The 20,188-nt window shown below is 40.6% G+C and overlaps 1 protein-coding gene across 4 annotated transcripts in view; it reads left to right on the forward strand.

Moving 5' to 3' along the window:
* The window catches only part of LOC116574179 (phospholipid-transporting ATPase IB), a 595,210-nt gene that overhangs the window by 50,575 nt on the left and 524,447 nt on the right, over positions 1-20,188 (forward strand). Inside the window, exon 1 of one of the 4 annotated variants that reach the window (XM_032314762.1) lies at positions 4,281-4,430. The exons of the other annotated variants lie outside the window; for them this stretch is intronic. Coding sequence (XP_032170653.1) covers positions 4,364-4,430 — 67 coding nt within the window. The 5' untranslated portion in view covers positions 4,281-4,363. Of the gene's footprint in view, positions 1-4,280; positions 4,431-20,188 lie in introns of those variants that run through there. 4 annotated transcript variants of the gene reach the window in all.

Raw genomic sequence — 20,188 nt, forward strand, 5'->3', positions numbered from 1 at the left:
TATTTAGAATAAGCCTCGATCTCGTGCAGGCCTCTAAAGAACTGTTAAAACATGACCCCTTGTTTTAGGGAACTTATATTAATTATATTTAATTGGAAATATAAGCTTAACTTATAAAGCAGGAAATACTGCAAGAGTAAAGCAAGATCCAGTGCTGTGAAGAAGGGTCGATAAAGGATGAATGCTGTAGGTGGTCAGGAAAGGGTTCTGGCTCCCTGTGCAGACTTCTTAACAATCCAGATAATGGGCCACCTTGGTTATGACTCTGCTGCCGATTGATGGGCGCAAAGAACTGAGGCAGGCGTGTGACTAGTTCCAGAAAGTTCTAGAGGGGACTAGAAAGGACAATGCTAGATTACTCATGGACAAGTGCATGCGTGAGTGTGTGCATGTGCGTGCGTGTGTACAGATGCGTCGGTTGAGTAAATTACATCATCTCCAAGTTCTCAGCTTTTTTATTGAAAGGGTCTCTGGAAAACCTGGTCACAGGAACAGCCTTTAAACCAAAGCTTTGGGAACATCTCAGAATTTCACATCATTTTCAGGGGGGGAGAGGGCTGGGTGGGACTCATTTTTTTCCTTTCAGAGCCATCCCTTTCTTTGTGTAATTTATTTATTTTTGCTTTGTTTTTAGAACGGTTTGTAAAGAACCACTGGAGAATTACTAGGCGGGAGGAGGGTTAGCACAGCAGAGCCCCGGCTGGGTTGAGTGGCAGTCCTCTTGTTGCGTCCCTCTGCACACTTGCACCAGTTATAAAATGGGGATAACAAGCAATTATTGGAAAGTGATTGAAACAGGCCCACAACTGCTCGGGCCCAAAGGGCTCAGACTTTGCTTTCTGGACCTTAGGAAGGACGAAGCCATGTAACTGTCCTTTTCTAGCTTTTTCCTTAAGCGTAGTATTAAATAGACAAAACCCTTCTGAATCAAGAGCAATAAGAAGACTTCTTTAAGGACTTAGAAAATACCTACAAAGGCCCTTTGAAGGCGTGTACTCTATCTGCATATCGTGACAAAAGCATTTGGTCTGCAGACTGAGATGCTCATCTGGAAAGCACTGACTTGTCTTTCGTGCCTCACTTGAGGGCAGAGCTGAGGTTTGGGAGCTCACAGGTGAGGTTGTCTGTCCCCTCTACCTAGACATTTGTCCCTTAATACCCAGGACTCAGAATCCTCCTTGTCACTGCAGACTTCTGTCAGTAAACACCTCTGCCTTTCCTCTTTTGCCACTTAAAAAAAAATTAACAAAAGATCTTTAAATATATATCATAGCAAGTCCCATTAATAGTCCTATTATTAATAAAATTGTGAAACTGACCCTCACACTTCTTTCTTCACCTTTGTTCCCACCATGAGGGCTGATGTCTGAGGACTTCCACAGTTTGATTCTGGGGTAGGGGTGGGCACCTTGGGTTTGCTGTTTTGCTTTCAGGGCTTTTCTATGCCTTTCCACAAATACCCAGATTTTTTTTTTTTTTTTAAATCAGTCAGGTCAGGCTCTACATATTTGCAGCTTAATTTATCCTTGATATCTTCCCTTATTTGTACGTCTAGTCTATTTTTTAATGGTGTGTTATAGGCTGTGGTACGTGTGGGCCACCGTAACTCAATGATTACCCCCACACTGATAAACTTTTAGGCTATCTAGCTTTTACAAAGCATGGCGAGCAATCCTTGGTGCTACGTATATTTGTGTACATCTTACAATATTTTTGTATTACGGAGTCGTAAAGGTGGGCTTGAGTTTTGGATTTTGTTGTATACTTCCATGCTGTTTGTCTAAAGGCCATCCCAGTCCATATTTCTGACCAGCTAGGAGACAATGCTTTTTCCACTTAGCCCTGGGAATGTGGACTATCCACCAGTTTTTTAGGTCATGGCACCCTAAAGGCTATCAGACACATTCTCATTAACAGTTGCATATTCTGATTGTTGACCATCTCTCTACTCATTGGTCAGCTCATTGGTGGGAGATTAGTTGTTTGGCATCAAGCTTTGCTTTCAACAAGATAACTGAAAGTCTGTGTCCTAAGGACTAGTAGGTTCTTGGGATTTAGAGCTTAAGAAATTTCAGCCTCACCTGACATTCATTCTTCCTACCCATGTGGCATTTCTTCTGGAGTTAATGGTTCTAAAAGCAGTCTCTAGAACCACGTCATCATACAAGGTGGTTTTGGATTTTAGCGACTTTCCAGTTTAGGAGGGACTTGATTGGTCATTATTTTCTTCTGTCCCCAGTGCCTGCTGCTGGCTTCCTGCAGGAACTTCTGGCCAGAATGTTCCAGTCATATGCACACATTTAGGTTTCTGTCGCTCTTAATATGAAGTATATGGCAAAACAGATTAAAGTGCTCACAGGATTTATTTGAAACTTCATTCTAAAATACTCAGTGAATGCTCTTTTTTGGAAACAAGTTCACTTAAACCAAGTCATTTCATTGAGTGGCTTTTGTGTTTAAAAATGCATCCTGAGTTCTTTCCTCATAGACTTTGTTCATTCCAGGGATGATCATTGCCCCTCATCTTGTTTTCTAGCTATGGGTGTTTTTTATAGTTCGAAACACAACACATCTCTTAAACTGAGGGCCTGACTAAAGCACACAGCTCTGGGAAAGTCTGCAAATGGGCTTCTCTTTCCTTTGCTACTGTTAGCGCGTTTGTGTCTGTGTTCCATTATTGCTGTGTTTTGAATATACATTTTTCCCATTTGCCTTTCCTCCCACTATTGCCCAAGATCAATCTTTCTGTTTTAAATCTAGAAACTGCCCCCCCCCCACCAAAAAATAAGAGAAAAAAAAAAAGTCTGTGGAGGACACAGAGTGCTTTCTCGCTGTGATCAATTGAGATGTAGTTTAATAGAGGGGGAGAAGCTGGGCAGACTCCTGGGACTGAAATCAGAGTTGGTAGTATTTTGTTATTGTACCCCCACCCTATCTGAGCTTTACTATTGAAACTGAATATAAAATAAAATGGATCTCTTGTTCTTTTTAATCCTTTTCTATTAAATCTCCTATGTGTCTTAAATTTGGGGTGTGTGCGGAGGATGTAATTTGACTCTCTAAAGAATTAGGTGTATAGGTATAATTCCTTTTACATTGTTGCTTTCTAGACCCTCAAGGGTCCTTCTTATTGGACATGTTAGCGAGAATTTAACTCTTCAGATTTTCTTGGAAAGCAAGTGTTCGATAAAATATGGGGCATTTGAGTTGGTACTGGCAACCACCAGTTCTCTGTATTGGAGTCCAGGTTTTTTTTGTTTTGTTTTTAAATTACATTGTGCATATAAGCAAAATCATATGGGATTTCTTTTTCTGTGACTTATTTACTTAGTATAATAACCTTCTAGGTCTGTCCATGTTGTCGTGAATGGCAACATTTCCTTCTTTCTCATGGCTACATAATCCAGTGTGTGTGTGTGTGTGTGTGTGTGTGTGTGTGTGTGTGTGTGTGATCTCTTCACTATCCATGCATCTATCAGTGGATACTTGGTCACTTCCATGTCATAGCTCTTGTAAATAATGCTGCAGTAAACACGGGGGTGGGGGCATATGTCTTTTCAAATTGGTGCTTTCATTTTCTTTGGGTAAATGTCCAGAAGTGGAATTACTGGGTCATCTAGTATTTCTATAATTTCTTTATATTCCAGTAGAAGTAGGCAGTTAGAATCTAAAGAAAACATCAAGTGCATTCATTCTTTGGAAGGATTCCTCCAGTTCTGGTTGTCGCCGGCAAGGAAGGAAACCAGGCAGCTGAATGGATGAGCTCTTCTTTATGCTATAGCCATTTGTACTCTGTGGGTGTTTCCATTTTAAGTGTATTAATTATTCAAGAAATTGGTAAAGGTAACAGATTTCCAATGAAATGTGTGAAAAGCTGGGGTCATGTAGGAACTTGGTGCATTAGGGGGTTTACTTACTGCTCATGTGCTTCGGTGGGATGGCAGCTGAGGCAGGAGAAGTCACCTTGCCATGTGTGTTTCGTGACAGATGTTCAGGTCCCCTGTGTAGGCCAGGAGGGCCTGGGGAGGCGGGAGGTGCTATCACAGGCCTGGATTGATATGTTGGGTGTTGGGACCGAAGGAGGTGGTCTGGGCAGGTGTCAGCAGGTGTGCGATGGTCTGAATGAGAGGATGAGACCCTGGAGAGGATGGCTGTGGAGACTGTGGGGGAGGGCCTGGGCTTGTAGAGATGAAAACAGTGAGTGGCCTCTGAGGCAGGAAGTCAGTGATGGCTCTGACATTTGTGGTTGGAGAGCTTAGATAAACAGCACATTGAATGAGGAAAGCTTATTCAGTTTGGTTTTAAAGAGCTGGAGAAGTATGTGGGACCTCTGGGTGGAGATGTCTGGTAAGCAGCTGGAAATATGGGCTCATGTCTGTGGGAACGGTCTAGCACCCAGGCCGGCTTGGAAGAAGAGGCCATAACCTCCGGTAAGTGTGCAACAGGGGAGGGAGCTGCATGCAGTACTGGGGGGAACCTCACAGGTGGAGGGTCGGCAGGGAGTCACCTGTGTGGAAAGAGAAGTAAACAACAACTGTAAGGAAAACTGGGCACACAGATTCCTAGAACCCAAATGGGGATTATTGCAACATGGCGGGCGGGGGGGTGGGGAGTGCTTTCTAAGGCTGAACGCTACAGAGGGGTTTGTGGGATAGAGCATGTGGGCAGCTGGATTTGGTAGGTAAGGGGTTGCTCTTGATCTTAGAAGAGTGATTCCAGAAGATGGTAGCAGGAGGCCATGAAGTGGGTTGAGGAATGGTGGTTAGAAATGAGGATTGTTTGAGATGTCCGAGAGATGAATAAGGTAGAAAGTTATGGTACAAAATTGAGCATGTTTTACAGGAATGGAATAGTTGGTATTGTGTCTCCTTGTATAAGTGTATACTCCTTCCTAAAATATATTTTATAAAGTAGGCATTCATTGTATGTGTAACACATATACAATACATATATATACATCTATAACGTATAAATTACACATGTGATGTATACATATATCTATAATCTGTCTCCTGACTATTTTGATTTAAAAAAAATACTGTGAATGGACTGGAAAGCCTCAAACTTAATTTTATGTGCTTTTATTTATTTATTTATTTATTTTTTGCTTCAGTGCAGAGAAATCCCATGTAGTTATGTGAAATGGGAATTGATTCTACCCTCCCCTCGGCAATTCCCACAGCTCTAGAGAACCACCTGCGGTTATCTCAGATCCAGTTTTTCATATTAACTTGATTTCTTCTAATTAAGTAATTACCTTGCTTTAATATGAGGGACTTCTTAGTGAAATGTGAACTTGTAGCATTTTTTAAAAGTTTAATTCTTCACTCTTTATAACCTGCATACTGAAAAGTGCGTGATTGTTTTTTACTGGGCTATCAATCATATATCAAATTCACTCCTTTAAAATTTACACTTCAGTGGATTTTTAATACCTTCCCAAAGCAGCTACCCCCACTATCTAGTAACGGGACATTTTTATCCCCTGCCCCTGAAGTACCTCCATACCCATCAGCAGTCACTCCCCATTTCTGTCTTTTCCGGAGCCCCTAGCAATCACGAACCGATTTTCTGTCTCTATGGTTTTGCCTATTGTGGAAATTTCCTATAAATGGAATCTTCCAATATGTGGTGTTTTGTGTCTGACTTCTTTTTCTTGGCATGAGGTCTTCAAAGATCATCCATGTTGTAGCATGAATTGGACTGTTATTTACTTATGGTCAAATAATATTCCATCATATGGATATACCACATTCTATTTACCCATGCCTGTGACTGATTTTTAAAGTCTTAAGTTTTAAAGCTTTGGGCTTGCTCTGTGCATGAAGGACCACATAGGAGCCTGCACAGAAGCTGTGCTATCACTTGGCCCACAGCACTTGGCACTTGACATTCCTTTGCTGATTGACCCCGGAGGCCCTTGTGCATCTGCATGCTTAGCTGCTCCCAGCCTCAGGACAGCTTGGTGTTTTCTGCAGTGGATCCCGGGCTAAGGTGTTTCTGGGGCCCCTGGGATGGAGCAGAAACCCCATGCAAAATGTCGGTTGACTTTCATCATTGGGGATCTTTAGATTTCCATAAGCATGCAGTGAGCTCCCCTCCCTCTCCTGCCACTGGCATGAAGAGTCACTAGTTTGGGAGCTTTGATGGTTCCTAGCAAAATCTTGGGTCTGCATTCGGTCACATGTATATGAGCTGATCTCGGAGGCATGATGAAGCCTCCTGGCCAGGGACACCCTAGCTAGGAGCCGGGCTCCTGCCAACAAAGGTCATGTCCCTGCAGTTCGCACAAGCAGTCTGGCCTGCTCATTTGCTTCCTGTATGCTTTTTCTGTGGATGACGTGACCGTGTTTACATTTATCAAAAGGGAGCACTCCCAGAAAAATCCCTTTAAGATTCATAACTAAGTGGGCTTCTAGGTATTTTTGTGTGGTATTTTGTGTTCTCAGGTGGGTAAATCTTCTTTCATGAAGCCTAACACTCTTGACGTTAAATTTTTTTCCCTAAATATACACATTTTCCTTCTCAGTAAATGACCCAGACAGTTTATGATCCAAGTCCTCTAGCGGTCATGTTAGGTAAAGAGGTACACGCAAACATTGGATTGTCTTGACTGTCCGTGGGGTGGGGAGTGTCAGCCTTAGTGAGGCTCCATGTGTACGCCTTCAGTTCAGGAGAAAGCTAAACCAGTCTGGAGAATGACTTCTAAGTGTTTTATCCTTTGGTTTTTAATCTGTGAGTTGTTGCAAGGTCTGAGTTCCTAAACTTTGGCCCCAACACCTTTCTGGGATTTCATGGGAAAAACATCTTGTAATATGTTTATTCCTCGACTTGGGTGTATATGGGTAGGGAGAGAAGGAAGGAGTGGTGTGGTCTTCCCCTGACAATCTCAGGTGTATCATATGGTTCACATTGTTTCTAGCCTATTCTTAAAGTGTTCCTTGACCAGTCAAGTGCACATGTTTGATTCTTGAGGTCTGGCTGCAGTGCTCAGTTGCACACAGAACGCTCATGCATTAGAAATGGAAAATAAAATGTAAACTATTAATTTTTGGAAGTACCATTTGGCCAGAATCTTTATTCTTCTCCTAATTTTATTTAAAGTTGCAGGCTAAACTGATTTCGTGAAAATTTTTGCCTTCCAATTAGGATCAGAATTAGTTATTTGGATTCAGAACAATATTTTGACCATCTAGATCTCGTTGCTAATAACTGCTTTGACTTTAATATAAAAACTCAGATGTTTACATATTTTACTTTTTTTCCTCCCAGGGATATGTTTATGCTAAGAAATCTGATGGCTTTTCAACAGATCAAAGCCCTATAAAATTAGTCCTCAAAGCATTTCAAGCTGTGGTATTTTGGGAAATAGTGTAAATAAAATCAATATCACTCTTTTTAAAATAAAGCTTTTCCTGGTATTGCTAGGGATTTGTATTTAACATTTATAACAGTTTCTTGATTGTAAAAACCTCACCATTAAACAGGATTAGAGAGCTATGTATTTTTTAGTTAGGATTACAAATGGATTTTGAAGACAATACATGAAGGAAGCTTCTACTTTATTTGAAGTCTAAAAGAATAGGTAGGGGAGAGGAGGTTGAAGGAGCATATACTTTGCTTTAGAGGGAAACTGAGGCAATTTTAAACAGGTGGGTACTCAGGGATCTTCATAATTCCCAAAAGGATTCTTTGCCTTTGGGCAACCTCAAGTTTAGATATGAAATACTATATGTCGATAAGATAAGGCAGTCTTGATTTATTAATCCAATGTTAAGAAGACAGCTTAAAAAAAAATAAAATGGTAAGGAAAACAAATAGAAATAAAATGGATTCTTATTTTAATCTTTTTATGATTATTACTTGTTCTCATTTTAGAAAATGAGGATAAAAACAGGAATAAACTGAGCCTGGGTGGCTCAGTCAGTGAAGCATCTGACTCCTGATCTCAGCTCAGGTCTTGATCTCAGGGTTGTGGTTCAAGCCCCATGTTGGGCTCCACACTGAGCTTGGAGCCTACTCAAAAAAAAAAAAAAAAAAAAGGCAAACGAGGAATAAAGAAAAAACAAGTCCTTTATATTCTTAAAGTCCAAAGAAGAGAACTAGTAACGTTTTGGTGTGTATCCTTTTAGGAAATATGAAGAGTCTTTTTTTTTTTTTTTTTAAAGATTTATTTATTTATTTGACAGAGAGAGATTACAAGTAGGCAGAGAGGCAGGCAGAGAGAGAGAGGAGGAAGCAGGCTCCCTGCTGAGCAGAGAGCCCGATGCAGGACTCGATCCCAGGACCCTGAGATCATGACCTGAGCCGAAGGCAGCGGCTTAACCCACTGAGCCACCCAGGCGCCCGGAAATATGAAGAGTCTTAATTCTCTTCCCCGTTTGTTATATTTATTATTTTTCAGAGTCACAATTTTAAAATCTTAGATTCGTCAGTATCTCTAAGGGACTCTGTGATACTTAGTGGATTTTTACCTGTGGGACAGTTAAACTCTGAGGACAGATGAGAAATAAAGAAGGTTCTGGGTAGGAGACTTGCAATCTAGCGAACTTAAGTACATCTTTAGGAAGGATGTCCATCTCTAAAAAATCATATTTTTTAAAAGAGCTTTTAAAGGTATTTCCAACTTTTTTGGATTTTTTCCTATAGAGGGATTTTTATCTTTTATAAATAGCCAAAGACCGTAAGAGAGGAATTAGAAAATATAATCTCCCCATTTTGACCCAAGTTTGTTAGCAAACTCAGCCTCATTTATGCTGGGCTTTTATTTCATTGTTGATGATTATATTTCATTAGCCCTTTTATGGAAGAATTATTTATCCCACATATCAACGTGGTATGGCATGTCACAAGTGGAAATTGTACCCGTCAGTTGCGAGCTCTCCCAGCACAAGCTTTGTGCCAGGATGGGGCAGGGGCGATTCTGGGCACTGTTAGCAGGTTGGGGGCTGCTGCAGGGTCTCCCTAATGCGAAAACAGCATTAAATCTTCCAAGGAGATGGGAGGTGCTTCAGGATGGAAAAAATTACACAATGGAACTTCACTCACCATCTTAATGACTTCTGTAAATGTTTTTCATGTGGGGCTGCAGAATCCGTCAGGCCATTCTGCAGAAGAAAGTCTTCTTTGCTATCCATTTACGGATGACCTTGCCATTGCCTCTGTACATCCTTTGCTACTTGGTGGACTTTTAAAATGTCTTGTAATTCTAAAATACATACCTACATACATAAAGTCACATTTTTTCTCCCCACCTGCTCTTGGCTTTTAACTATCCTGAGTTTTGGGTCTTACATACATTTTCTTCCACATAAATATCCAACAAAAGCCATCATGTTGAGAAATATTTGTTGTCTGGAGTTTCAGGATTAAAATCCAAGAGCCATTTTATGAGCAGAGGTTAAGCAGGAAGAAGTTCTGTGGGCTGTTTGTGTCACCCATTTGACCCCTTCTTGGGTGATGTGGTGGTGGTGCTTGCCTTGGTGTAGCTGAGTTCTGTGTGGAGAGATGTGAATGGGACGGAGTGGCCAGCCTGCCCAGCAACCGAAGTCTCGGTTGTGGTTCTTCTCATGCCTTGCACACGGGCTCAAAGATGAATCCTCAGATGTGACTTGCAATTAAAGCAAGCCAAGAAGCTTCTATTCATCAAGAAATTTTACTGCCATCTGGCAAGATAGACCAATGAGTATTCTTCAGTGTGTTCCCTTGCTAATTTGTTAGGTAAAAAGTTAAAATTTTTTTTCATTAAAAATTACTCTCACTTCTCTAACTTTCTGCTATCCATCCCCAAATTTCTTGTACTCAAGAGCAATGTTTCATGCCAGGACAGGACAGTTTCAGGGCACAATATAATTCTCTCAGATTATCTTGGGGATCAGCTTTGAGGTCTTAATACCTAGACATCTCCAAACGGTTACGGCTGCTTTTGTCTTCATGCACCCCGTGTGAGGGACGGAGCACCATGTCCCTGACTTGCGGCTGGAGGAGATGCTACGCCACAGGTAACACACTCTATCTACAATGCCATCCTCGTGCAGGTGCAGGCTACCTACCGCAAGGCTGACAGAGGACAGCGAGAAGAGCAGCTGTGCTATGAGCAGATACTTAGCCTGTAGCTAGCATTCCTTCAATCCTCTGCCTTGGAGATAAGGATTATTCGTCCTATAGCTTACAAAGAAGCAAAAACAGCCTCAGTGATTCAAGGAATGCTTTTTTCTTTTTGTAAATGTTAGCAAAATATATTTTAAAGATGTTCAGAGTCTTAAAATAGTTATTTGCAATAAAAATATTTAGGTGGAAACTTAAGATGAATTAGATGGTATATAGGAAGCCAGAAACCCAGAAGTGACACCTGAAAATGGTCTAATAATATTCTGACTTAGAATAGGTTGTTTACCTCCGTGGGCACCAAAAAGGAAAGCCGTGAGCTCAAAACCATAAGCTCCTGACTGAGAGTCATGATGTTCACTTTATTTGAAAATTACTTTTTCTTAATTTGGTTTTAGACCAGGAGTTTAAATATCATCTCGAATTGTCAGGTATTTAACATTGCTTTTGCAACTTTAGAACAATGATGTAATGGCTACTAAAATATACAAATTCAAAGAACACGAATTTGATTCTGACTTTCTAGACCACTTCTTGTAACTGGTGAAACTTGCAGCAGCTGAAAACTGTAGTAGGGAGAAGAATCTAAAGCATCGTTTGTCAAGATGTGTTGCTTTTGGTGGTTGACTGGTTTTGTCCCCACCTGACAATTGGAACAGTAGCGGTAGGGCCTGGGGTACAGAATGACATCTTGATGCCAAGTGTGTGTGATGAGGAAGTCTGTGCGGGCTGTGCTGTGAAGTATTCTGGGAGCTGTCCTGCGTCACTTGTCTGGTCTTCTCATGGCCCGTCTCCTCGTTCATGTTTTCATCCTGGCTACAGTATGGGACTCAGGTTTTTGCAGCTTCGGCACAAATCACGATCCTCTCCTACTTACTTCAGTTTATTTTAATTAATTAATTAGTTAAAGATTTTGTTTATTTGAGAGCGGGAGTGTGCGCATGCATGAGCAGGGGGGCAGGGGCAGAGACAGAGGGAGAAGCAGGCTCCCCGCTGAGCAGGGAGCCCAATGTGGGGCTCTGTTCCTGGACCCTGGCATCATGACCTGAGCCGAAGGCAGAGGCTCATCCATCTGAGCCACCCAGGCGCCCCTCCTCCTTACTTTGTATGAGTAGTGTTGAATGATGGGGAATTACCAAAGTCAACAAATACTCACACTAAAAAACGTCCTTATGTGTAATTTTTTCAATGATTAGACTAGTTTTATTTTTTCAGTTTTATTTTACCCTTATAACTCTGAGGTAGCTATTTTTCTTGCACCATTATGTGTAACAAATGAAGCCTACTGAATAAAAATTAAGAACTTCAAGCTATAAAGACCATGATTAATCTTAAATACAGATGAAAATTTATTTTAATATTTAAAGTCTCATAGGCTGAAATGCTGTCATTTCCTTGAGATCTGTTGAAGGGCAAATGGAATTTATTGGATTTTTTCCTCCCCTTGAGGCCTTTGCAGACCACTAAAGCTCACAAAAGCAAGAGGGTTAGTAAATTTCAGGTAAGCTAACTTGGGACGACAGACCACTGCCATTTCCAGGAACCCGAGTGACACCAACGATGTGGAAATGCAGTTAAAAAAAACAAAGCCCTCTCATCCTTTAAGATGATTACTATAACATACTAAAATAAAAAACTCCAGAAAATCACAAGTTTTGGCAAGGAGGTGGAGAAATTGGAGCCCACATGCGCTGTCGGTGGGATCGTAAAAGGGTGCTGCTGTGTGGAAAGCAGGCTGAACTTCCTTGGCGCAGTTTTAAATGTGAAATTACCACATGATCCAGCAATTCTGCTTCCAGGTGTAGACCCCAAAGAATTAAGCGCATCTTGAAGAGACACTTGCACACACATTCATAATAGCCAAAATGTGGAAGCACCAACGTGTCCATCCGTGAATAAACGAATGTGTTATTTTCATGCAGGGGATGTTATTCAGCCTCAAAAAGGAAGGGGATTCTAACAGGCTGCATCCTGGATGAGTCTTGGGACGTTGTAGTAAGTGAAAGAGGCGGTCAAAAAAGGCAAGGACTGTAGGATTCTGTTTCTAGGAGGTGCTTGGAGTCCTCAAAGTCATAGAGACAGAAGGTGGTGGCCAGGGGCTGGGGGCCACTGGAACTTAGTGTTTAATGGGGACAAAGTTCCAATTTTGCAAGATGGCTGTTCAACAATGTGAATGTCCTTTATGTTACTAACTGTACACTTCAAATGGTTAAGATACATGTTTTCCTGCAACTAGAAAACCGTACATGTAATTTATTGTATATGCCTGTTCATCATGATTTGATTTAAGTCATTTAATGAGGCTGAGAAGCTGGCAGAGGGAGAGGAAGAAGCAGACTCCCTGCTGAGCAGGGAGCCCGAAGCCAGGCTCCGTCCCAGGACTCTGGCTGGGATCATGACCTGAGCCACCCAGGTGCCCCTATGATTTGATTTAAACAGTAGTTTAATGAAGTCAGTGCCTAGATTGTAATCTGCTCCCCCGTTCCCTATCCTCATCCCCTTTTATATATTTTTTGGCGATCTTACCTTTTTATGAATACTGTAACAACTTGTTTTCTTCATTGTCCATTTTCCCTCTAGAGTATAAGCTCCACGGAGGCACAGACTTGTGTTTGTTTTATTCTTTGCTGTAGCTCTTAGCCAGGAAGGGTGCCTGGCACATACTAGGTGATCAGTGAGTCTGTGAAGTGATAAAATGTTTTAAGTAAAATAAGTCACTTGAAGGACAAATGTATTTGAGATATTTTATCTTAATGTTTTCTGGAGATTTAACATAAAGCTTACAAATCTGGAGTATATGACTCTGTGAATATTTACATATCTATATGCCTGTGGCCAATACTCAAATAAAAATGTAGACAGTTTCCACCTTAGAAGATCCCTTGTGCCCCCTTCCAGGGAGTCCCCTCCCTGCCAGATGCAATCACTGTTTTAATTTCTATCACCCACAGATTTATTTGCCTTTGAACTTCAGTTAAATTGAATTTTATAGGATATACTCTTTTGTCTGGCTTCCTTCAGCCAGCATGTCAGTGATATTTAGCCTTGTGAGTGATGTACCATATGGTAGATCAATATTTTCTTATCCACTCCCTTGCTGATGGACATCTGAGGGCTTTTTGCTTTTGTTTTTTTGTTTTTTGTTTTTGCTTCTGTGAATAGAATTCTTGTATGTATTTTCTGTGGACATAGCTTGTATTTTGGCTAAAATACACAACTCATAGGATAGATGTATACTTTAGAAACTGTCAAACGGTTTTCTAGAGTGGTGGAAGTGATTTATATTCTCACAGCAATTGATCCCCATTCCAATGAACATGACGAGTGCCTCTCTCTTTTTAAAGATTTTATTTATTTATTTATTTATTTATTTATTTGAGAGCGAGAGAGAGCATAAGCGATCATGAGGGGCAGAAGGAGAGGGAGAGAGGATCTCCAGCAGTCTCCACACCAAGCCTGACATTGGGCTGGATCTCACAACCCATGAGACCACGACCTGAGCTGAAGTCAACAGTCAGATGCTTAATCGACTGAACTCCCAGGTGCCCCTGCTGCTCTTGAGGGTGTCTAGTGTCTCTTCTGTGGTTTTATTTTATTTTTTTTAAAGACTTTTTTTATTTATTTGATAGACAGAAATCACAAGGAGGCAGAGAGGCAGGCAGAGAGAGAGAGGGAAGCAGGCTCCCTGCTGAGCAGAGAGCCCGATGCGGGGCTCAATCCCAGGATTCTGGGATCATGACCCAAGTTTTAAGGCAGAGGCTTTAACCCACTGAGCCACCCAGGCGCCCCTCCTCTGTGGTTTTAATTTGAGTTCTTCTAATGAGTGAGGTTGAGCATGGGCTCATGTGCTTATTGGCCATTTGAGGATTCTCTGTGAAATACCTGTTCAAGTCTTTGCCTCATCTTGTCTTTACATCTTGCTGTTTTGTGTGCATTCCTTATCTGGGGCATAAGTCTCTTGTCAGATACACATATTGCAAATAGCCTTTTCCAGTCTCTGCCTTCCCTCTTCCATTTCCTAATATCTTTTAAGGAATCAAAGTTCTTAATTTTGAAGAAATCAAATTGTTCAGGGTTATTTCAAAGATTATTGTTTGTGTTCTGTTTAAAAAAATATTGCCTATCTGGAATGATTTTAAAGCCATTAATGCAGTTAGCACAATAAAATGAGCTCAAATTAGATTCTCATTTGAAAGGGGCAAAGAATTAATTTAACACAAGTACAGAATCCAAACATCTTTCTTAAGGATAAGACCAAGACACAAGGCCTCATTTTATACATATTTCTCACACACAGACTTTTTAAAAAATTTGTTTTAGTAAATTTTTAATAATAATAAATGTTCAATAATAAATAAATAAATGTTTAATAAATAAATTTAAATAATTTTTAAACAATTTTGAGGTTTAAATTAAATTTAAATTTAAATTTTTAAAAATTAAAATCAAAATTTTTTTAAAATGTAAAAGATTTTAAATTTAAATTAAATTTTAAATTTGTTTTGCCTAATGTTAAGAGAATATGATCTATTGGCTACAGTAAGTGGGACAGTGATCGGGAGTGAGTAGATGTTGAACCTGGGAACCTTTGTCTTCTCTCTCCTTCACAAATTTTGGCATAAATCTCCTGTTTGCTCTTCCCTTTCCTTCATGAACTTTCTTATAAGCTTTTATCATTTTGTCTTTCTAATGTGCTAACCCAGCAGCTGAAGGAGGCAGGGGCTGTGGTCTTCATGCCCGAGCCCATCAGGGTGTAAGGCACCTGCTGTGCCCAGTTAATGACCTGTAAAATGTGAGGTTGCTGTAGGCCAGAGTTCCATTGACATTGTTCCCAAGCTTTCCTAGTGTCGGGCTTTTCTTAAAATGCGGTCAGGCAGGGAAGCCACCTTGCAGCCACAGCATTGCTCGTTCTAGAGGCTGTATTTCTGCTTGGGGTGTGTTTTCAAGTGAATTTCCTGGTATAATGTCTTTTTGACGGGGTGACTGGGGAAAGTTTTCTATTTTGCTAGATTATATTTGCTCTCATCTTTCTTGTGTTCAGGTATAAGCAAAGATTTTTGTTCTCAGAAACAAGTGCCCAGTTGTAAACATTTTCTTCTTGCCATTGCTTTGTAGGCATTTTTTCTGTCATACATCCACATTCTTGGATATATGTTACAAATCTTTTGTTGGTCTTTGTTATGGTTTACTTTCTATTTCATTTATTTTCCCCCTCTTCTCTATTTCTCTACTTTGTGTTTAATTTTCTCTTAGCTTCTGAGAATAAAAGCTTAGCTCATTTTTTTTGGACTTTTCTTCTTTTTTAATATCAGCGTTTGAAGCTTACATTCCCTCCAAACCGCAACACACTATGCAACCAACACTGGTCTTGTTTTTCTCATTTAGCAATTTCTCCTTCTAGTGTAGCCACAGCTGCCTCCAGTCCTCAGACCCTTTGTCCATGCTCGTGATACCTTCATCTCTACTCCAGACTGACTTCATCCTCTACACACAAATGCCTAAATGTATACCAAGTACCTCCCTTGGAGGTTTCACAGCAGTCCCAAACTTAACACGTCTAACAACAAAAAAATCCCAGCAACAAACTCCCTCGTCTGTCTCCTTTGTGCTTTCTTCCCTTTGTATCCCTTTCACCCCTTCAGATACCTTGACATCATTCTCTCCCCTGTGGTTGATGGTCTTCCTGTTGATTGCTTATTACCCAAACCAGTGTCCTTCATGGCCTTCCTCTCTCAGGTGGTCACTCTAGTGAGTCCAGTGACTTAGTGATTTTCCAAAATTCTCTGCTTCTTTCAGATCTACCACAGCCTTCTTTGGGGCCACTGTCCCTTACACGGTTGGTCAACACGGTGATTTAACCTGCCTCTCGGGTCCTTCTCCGGCTTCCCTCTTCTCCCCCTCTGACCCAAGCAGGGTGACATTGCTCAGTGCTGACATGCCTGATCACACCTTTTCTCCCCCTCTTCAATGATTACCTCTCAGTCGGCTTACAACATCTCAATGACCTCACATAGCTTTCAAGGCCCCCCAGATTTGGGTTTCTTCTTATTGCTCTCTCTTCCTTCAATTCATGATGCATGCCTTGTGTTTTAGCCACATGGGTCATCTTGCAGCCTCCAGAACATAATGTTGCATATTTGTTATTCCCTTGGAGGAATTATATATATGACTTTTATCCAGAATGCCTTGTTGCATCCTCTCTGTTCATTATTTGTCTTTAAATATGGGCCTAGCATTTACCCCCTTTGAGAACCCTTGTATTACCCTCCTTTGACTTGGTTAGGAGGTCACCTGACATACTTCCGCTGACCCTGGTATCTGAGCTCCTTGTAGCACTTGATATTCTCTTTGGAAATTACTTGTATACAGCGTTCCTTTACCCCTGACCTGGGGGACCCATGAAGGGCAGGGTCTGTCTCCTTCCTCTTCGTCCTGAGTGCACCACATTGTTCTGAGCACAAGTGGTCACGAGTTATATTGATGGAATTGAGGTATTTGACTTTAGTCAAATATTTACAAAGTTTCTTTTACCTAAAATATACATCTTCACATATTGGTATAAACTCTCACTGTGCTCCTTAAATAGAGACTGTATAAGAGAAAGACAACTTAAATTCTCAATAGGCCATGAAAAGTTTGTAGAGGAAGACTCTTTGGTCCCAGTGAGGATATCTCATGCAGCGATTGGCTGGAGGCGGAGTGTGGTGGGGAAGCATTTGGGCAGAGCAGCAGCAAAAGCATGCATGTGGCTTGTGGATCAGTGGACGGCCAAATGAACTTGATGGGACAAGACTGTGGGATGCCTGGAGATGTCCACTCACTGAGAAACCACCTGTGGGTTCTCAAGTAGGCAGCGATGAGGCACTTGGATCATGACTTCTTCCTCAGCTCTAACAGCTATTGTGAACTTCAACAAGTGAACCAGCTTACAAGATTCCTGTATAGAAAATGAAGTTAATGCCTGCCTCCTGGAGTCGCTACAGGTGAGAGGACATGAATATAAAACACAGTATGGGCTCCAGATGCCCGGGCTGGTGTTACGACGCTTTGGTTTCACTCCTGTTCTTGCTGGACTGCCTCGTCTGCCTGTTTCCTCCCTTCTCCACACGTCCGTGGCGGCCTTATCTTCTCCTGAGCATGCACAGAGGGCCAAGCTGTATGATTGAAGGCATTCTTCGTGCTTGCAATGCAGCACGGAATGTATTTTATATGTCTCACTTATCTTTCTCCTAAATAATCCCAAGAAAAGTGAGGGAGGTAGTCATTGTAAATATTTTCATGTGTCCACTGCTCAGGCTGCTGCCCTGCCTCCTGGCCCCTAAGCAGAGCCTTACTTTTATTTAGTTCAAAATATTTCCTGATTTTTCTTTTAATTTCTTCTTTTACTTACAGTTCAGGAGGGTGTTTCGTTTTCAGACATTTAGGTAGTTTTCTTTCTTTTTTTTTTTTTTAAAGATTTTATTTATTTATTTGACAGAGAGAAATTACAAGTAGATGGAGAGGCAGGCAGAGAGAGAGAGAGAGAGAGAAGGAAGCAGGCTCCCTGCCGAGCAGAGAGCCCGATGCGGGACTCGATCCCAGGACCCTGAGATCATGACCTGAGCCGAAGGCAGCGGCCTAACCCACTGAGCCACCCAGGCGCCCCATTTAGGTAGTTTTCAAAGACCTCTCCGTTATTTCTAATTGTGCTCAGAATGGATTTTATATAATTTCAAATGCTCTTTTTCAAGTGTTGAGACTTGTATAGGCCATAGTCCATCTTGCTGAGTGGCCCGTGTTTCTCATTTGTCAGGTGGAGTGTTCTCATAGTGTTGTCAGTTGATGGATAGTGTTGTTCGCACCTTGTATTTCATTGTTTATTTTCTTTCTTTCTTGTATCAATTACTGAGAAGTATTGTAGTCTCCAAAGTAGTTGTGGCTTCATCTATTTTTCCTTGCAGATCTACTGGTTTTGCTTCATAGATCTGTTATTAGATGCATGAATGTTTAGGATTAAGTCCTCTTGGTGAGTTGCCATTTTTATCATTATCAATTGTGCTTTTCTACCCCGGTAATACTCTTGTTCTAAAAAATCTGTTTTGTCTGATGCCGTGATGCTGTAGCTTTCCTTCGATGGTCTGCATGGTAACTTTTTCCATTTCCCATTTAACCTATCTGTGTTTTATATTTAAGGTGGATTTCTTGCAGATTGCCTATAGTTGGATCTTTTTTATTCAATCTGACAACTGAATAAATTGGAGTATGTGGACAATTTATAATTAATGTAGGTGTCATTGTGATTAGATTTAAGTCTCTCATCTTGCTGCTTGCTTTCTACTTGTCCAGTCTCTTCATTGCCCTTTACTTTCCTATTCTATTGCTTTTTAAAAAAGTATTAAGTGTGCATTTTAGGTATTCTATTCTATCTCCACTCTAGGCTTATTAACTAGCTCTTTGTTTTATATTTTTAGTGGTTGCTCCAGGATTTCCTATGTGAATCTTTTCACTTGTTGCTTTCTATCAAAAGTGTTTTACATCTAATAGGAGAGCCTTATTATAGTACATTCTTACTCACTCCCCCCCTTTTTTATAAAAGATTTTATTTATTCATTTATTTGACAGAGAGAGAGCACAAGTGGACAGAGAGGCAGGCAGTCAGAGAAGGAGAAGCAGGCTCCCTGCTGAGCAGAGAGCCTCGATTTGGGGCTTGATCCCAGGACCCTTAGATCTTGACCTGAGCTGAAGGCAGAGGCTTAATCGACTGAGCCACCCAGGCACTCCTATTCACTCCCTTTTTATCTGTTGCACTATCCATTTGAGTTCTAAATATAATTCCCATAATACACTATTATACCATCAAATGATTTTTAGGAATTTATAAAGGAAATATTTCACTTACCTATATAGTTCCAACATTAGGCCTTCCTTCTTTTGTATGGGATCAGTTTCTCTCTGATAGTCTTCTTTAGCCTACAACACTTCCTTTAACTTGTAGTATCTAAGTTCTGTCAGCTTTTGCTTGTATAAAAAGAATCTTCACTTCACCTTCATTATTGAAAGATATTATTGATTTATAAGGAATTCAAAATTAACATTTAAAAAAATCTCAAAGACGTTCTGTTTTCTTTAGACTTTTATAGTTTCCAGTGAGAAGTCTGGGAAAGTTCTTATGTTTGTTCTTCAATATGTACTATGTCTTTCCCAGCTAAAGATATTTTTCTTTTTTCCTAGTTTTGTCATTTGGATGTGATATGCCTTGATGTGTTTTTATTTATCCTGCTTGGAGTTCATAGAGCTTCTGGACCTTTTGGGTTCATAGTTTTCAGTAAATCTGAAATATTTTTCCAAATTATGTCTTCAACTATTTTTGTCTTTTCTCTCCTTGCCACCCCCACCTCGCCCCTTTTTGTGCCTGGGACTCTAACTCTATATACCGTAGACCCCTGACACTGCCTCACAGGTCACCAGGGCTCTGTTGATACGTTTTTCTCAGTGCTTCAGCTTGGATAGGTCTGCGGCTCTCTCCTCGAATTCATGAATTCTTTCCTTGGTAGTGCCTGCTTGGATTTTAACTCCACCCAGCATCATTTTCATCTCAGATATTATAGTTCTCATCTCTAGAAGTTCCATTTGTTATATCATCTCTTATTATATTCTTTTTTCCCCCCTCTAAATCCTTGAACAAATTGCATCTACTCATACGAGTTATTTCATCATCTTTGTATGGTAATTTCACATTGTTCTCACTTATGGGCCTGTTTCCATTATGGAATTATCTGCTGCTTCTGGAGCATTTGTTTCATACAGGTTTTCTGTTGTTTTTTGTTTTGTTTTGTTTTTGTTTTTGTTTTTTTTTGCATGACTAGTAGTTTTTTATTGAATATCATACATTATGAACTGAGTGCTAGATTTTAATTCCCATTAGGAATTTTGAACTTTGTTTTGCTCAGTTATTTGTAGATTAATCTGATTGTATTTAGGCTGGTTTTCAAGCTATTACAGTAGGTCTAGAGTGGCTTTTCTTAAAGGTTCTATGCTAGTCTCACAGCTCAGACATGATTCCCAGTGTAGTCGATGAAGCCTCTCTACTGTGGTTCATGGC

The sequence above is a fragment of the Mustela erminea genome, chromosome 15, assembly GCF_009829155.1.
Source record: "Mustela erminea isolate mMusErm1 chromosome 15, mMusErm1.Pri, whole genome shotgun sequence".
Classification (NCBI taxonomy): domain Eukaryota; kingdom Metazoa; phylum Chordata; class Mammalia; order Carnivora; family Mustelidae; genus Mustela; species Mustela erminea.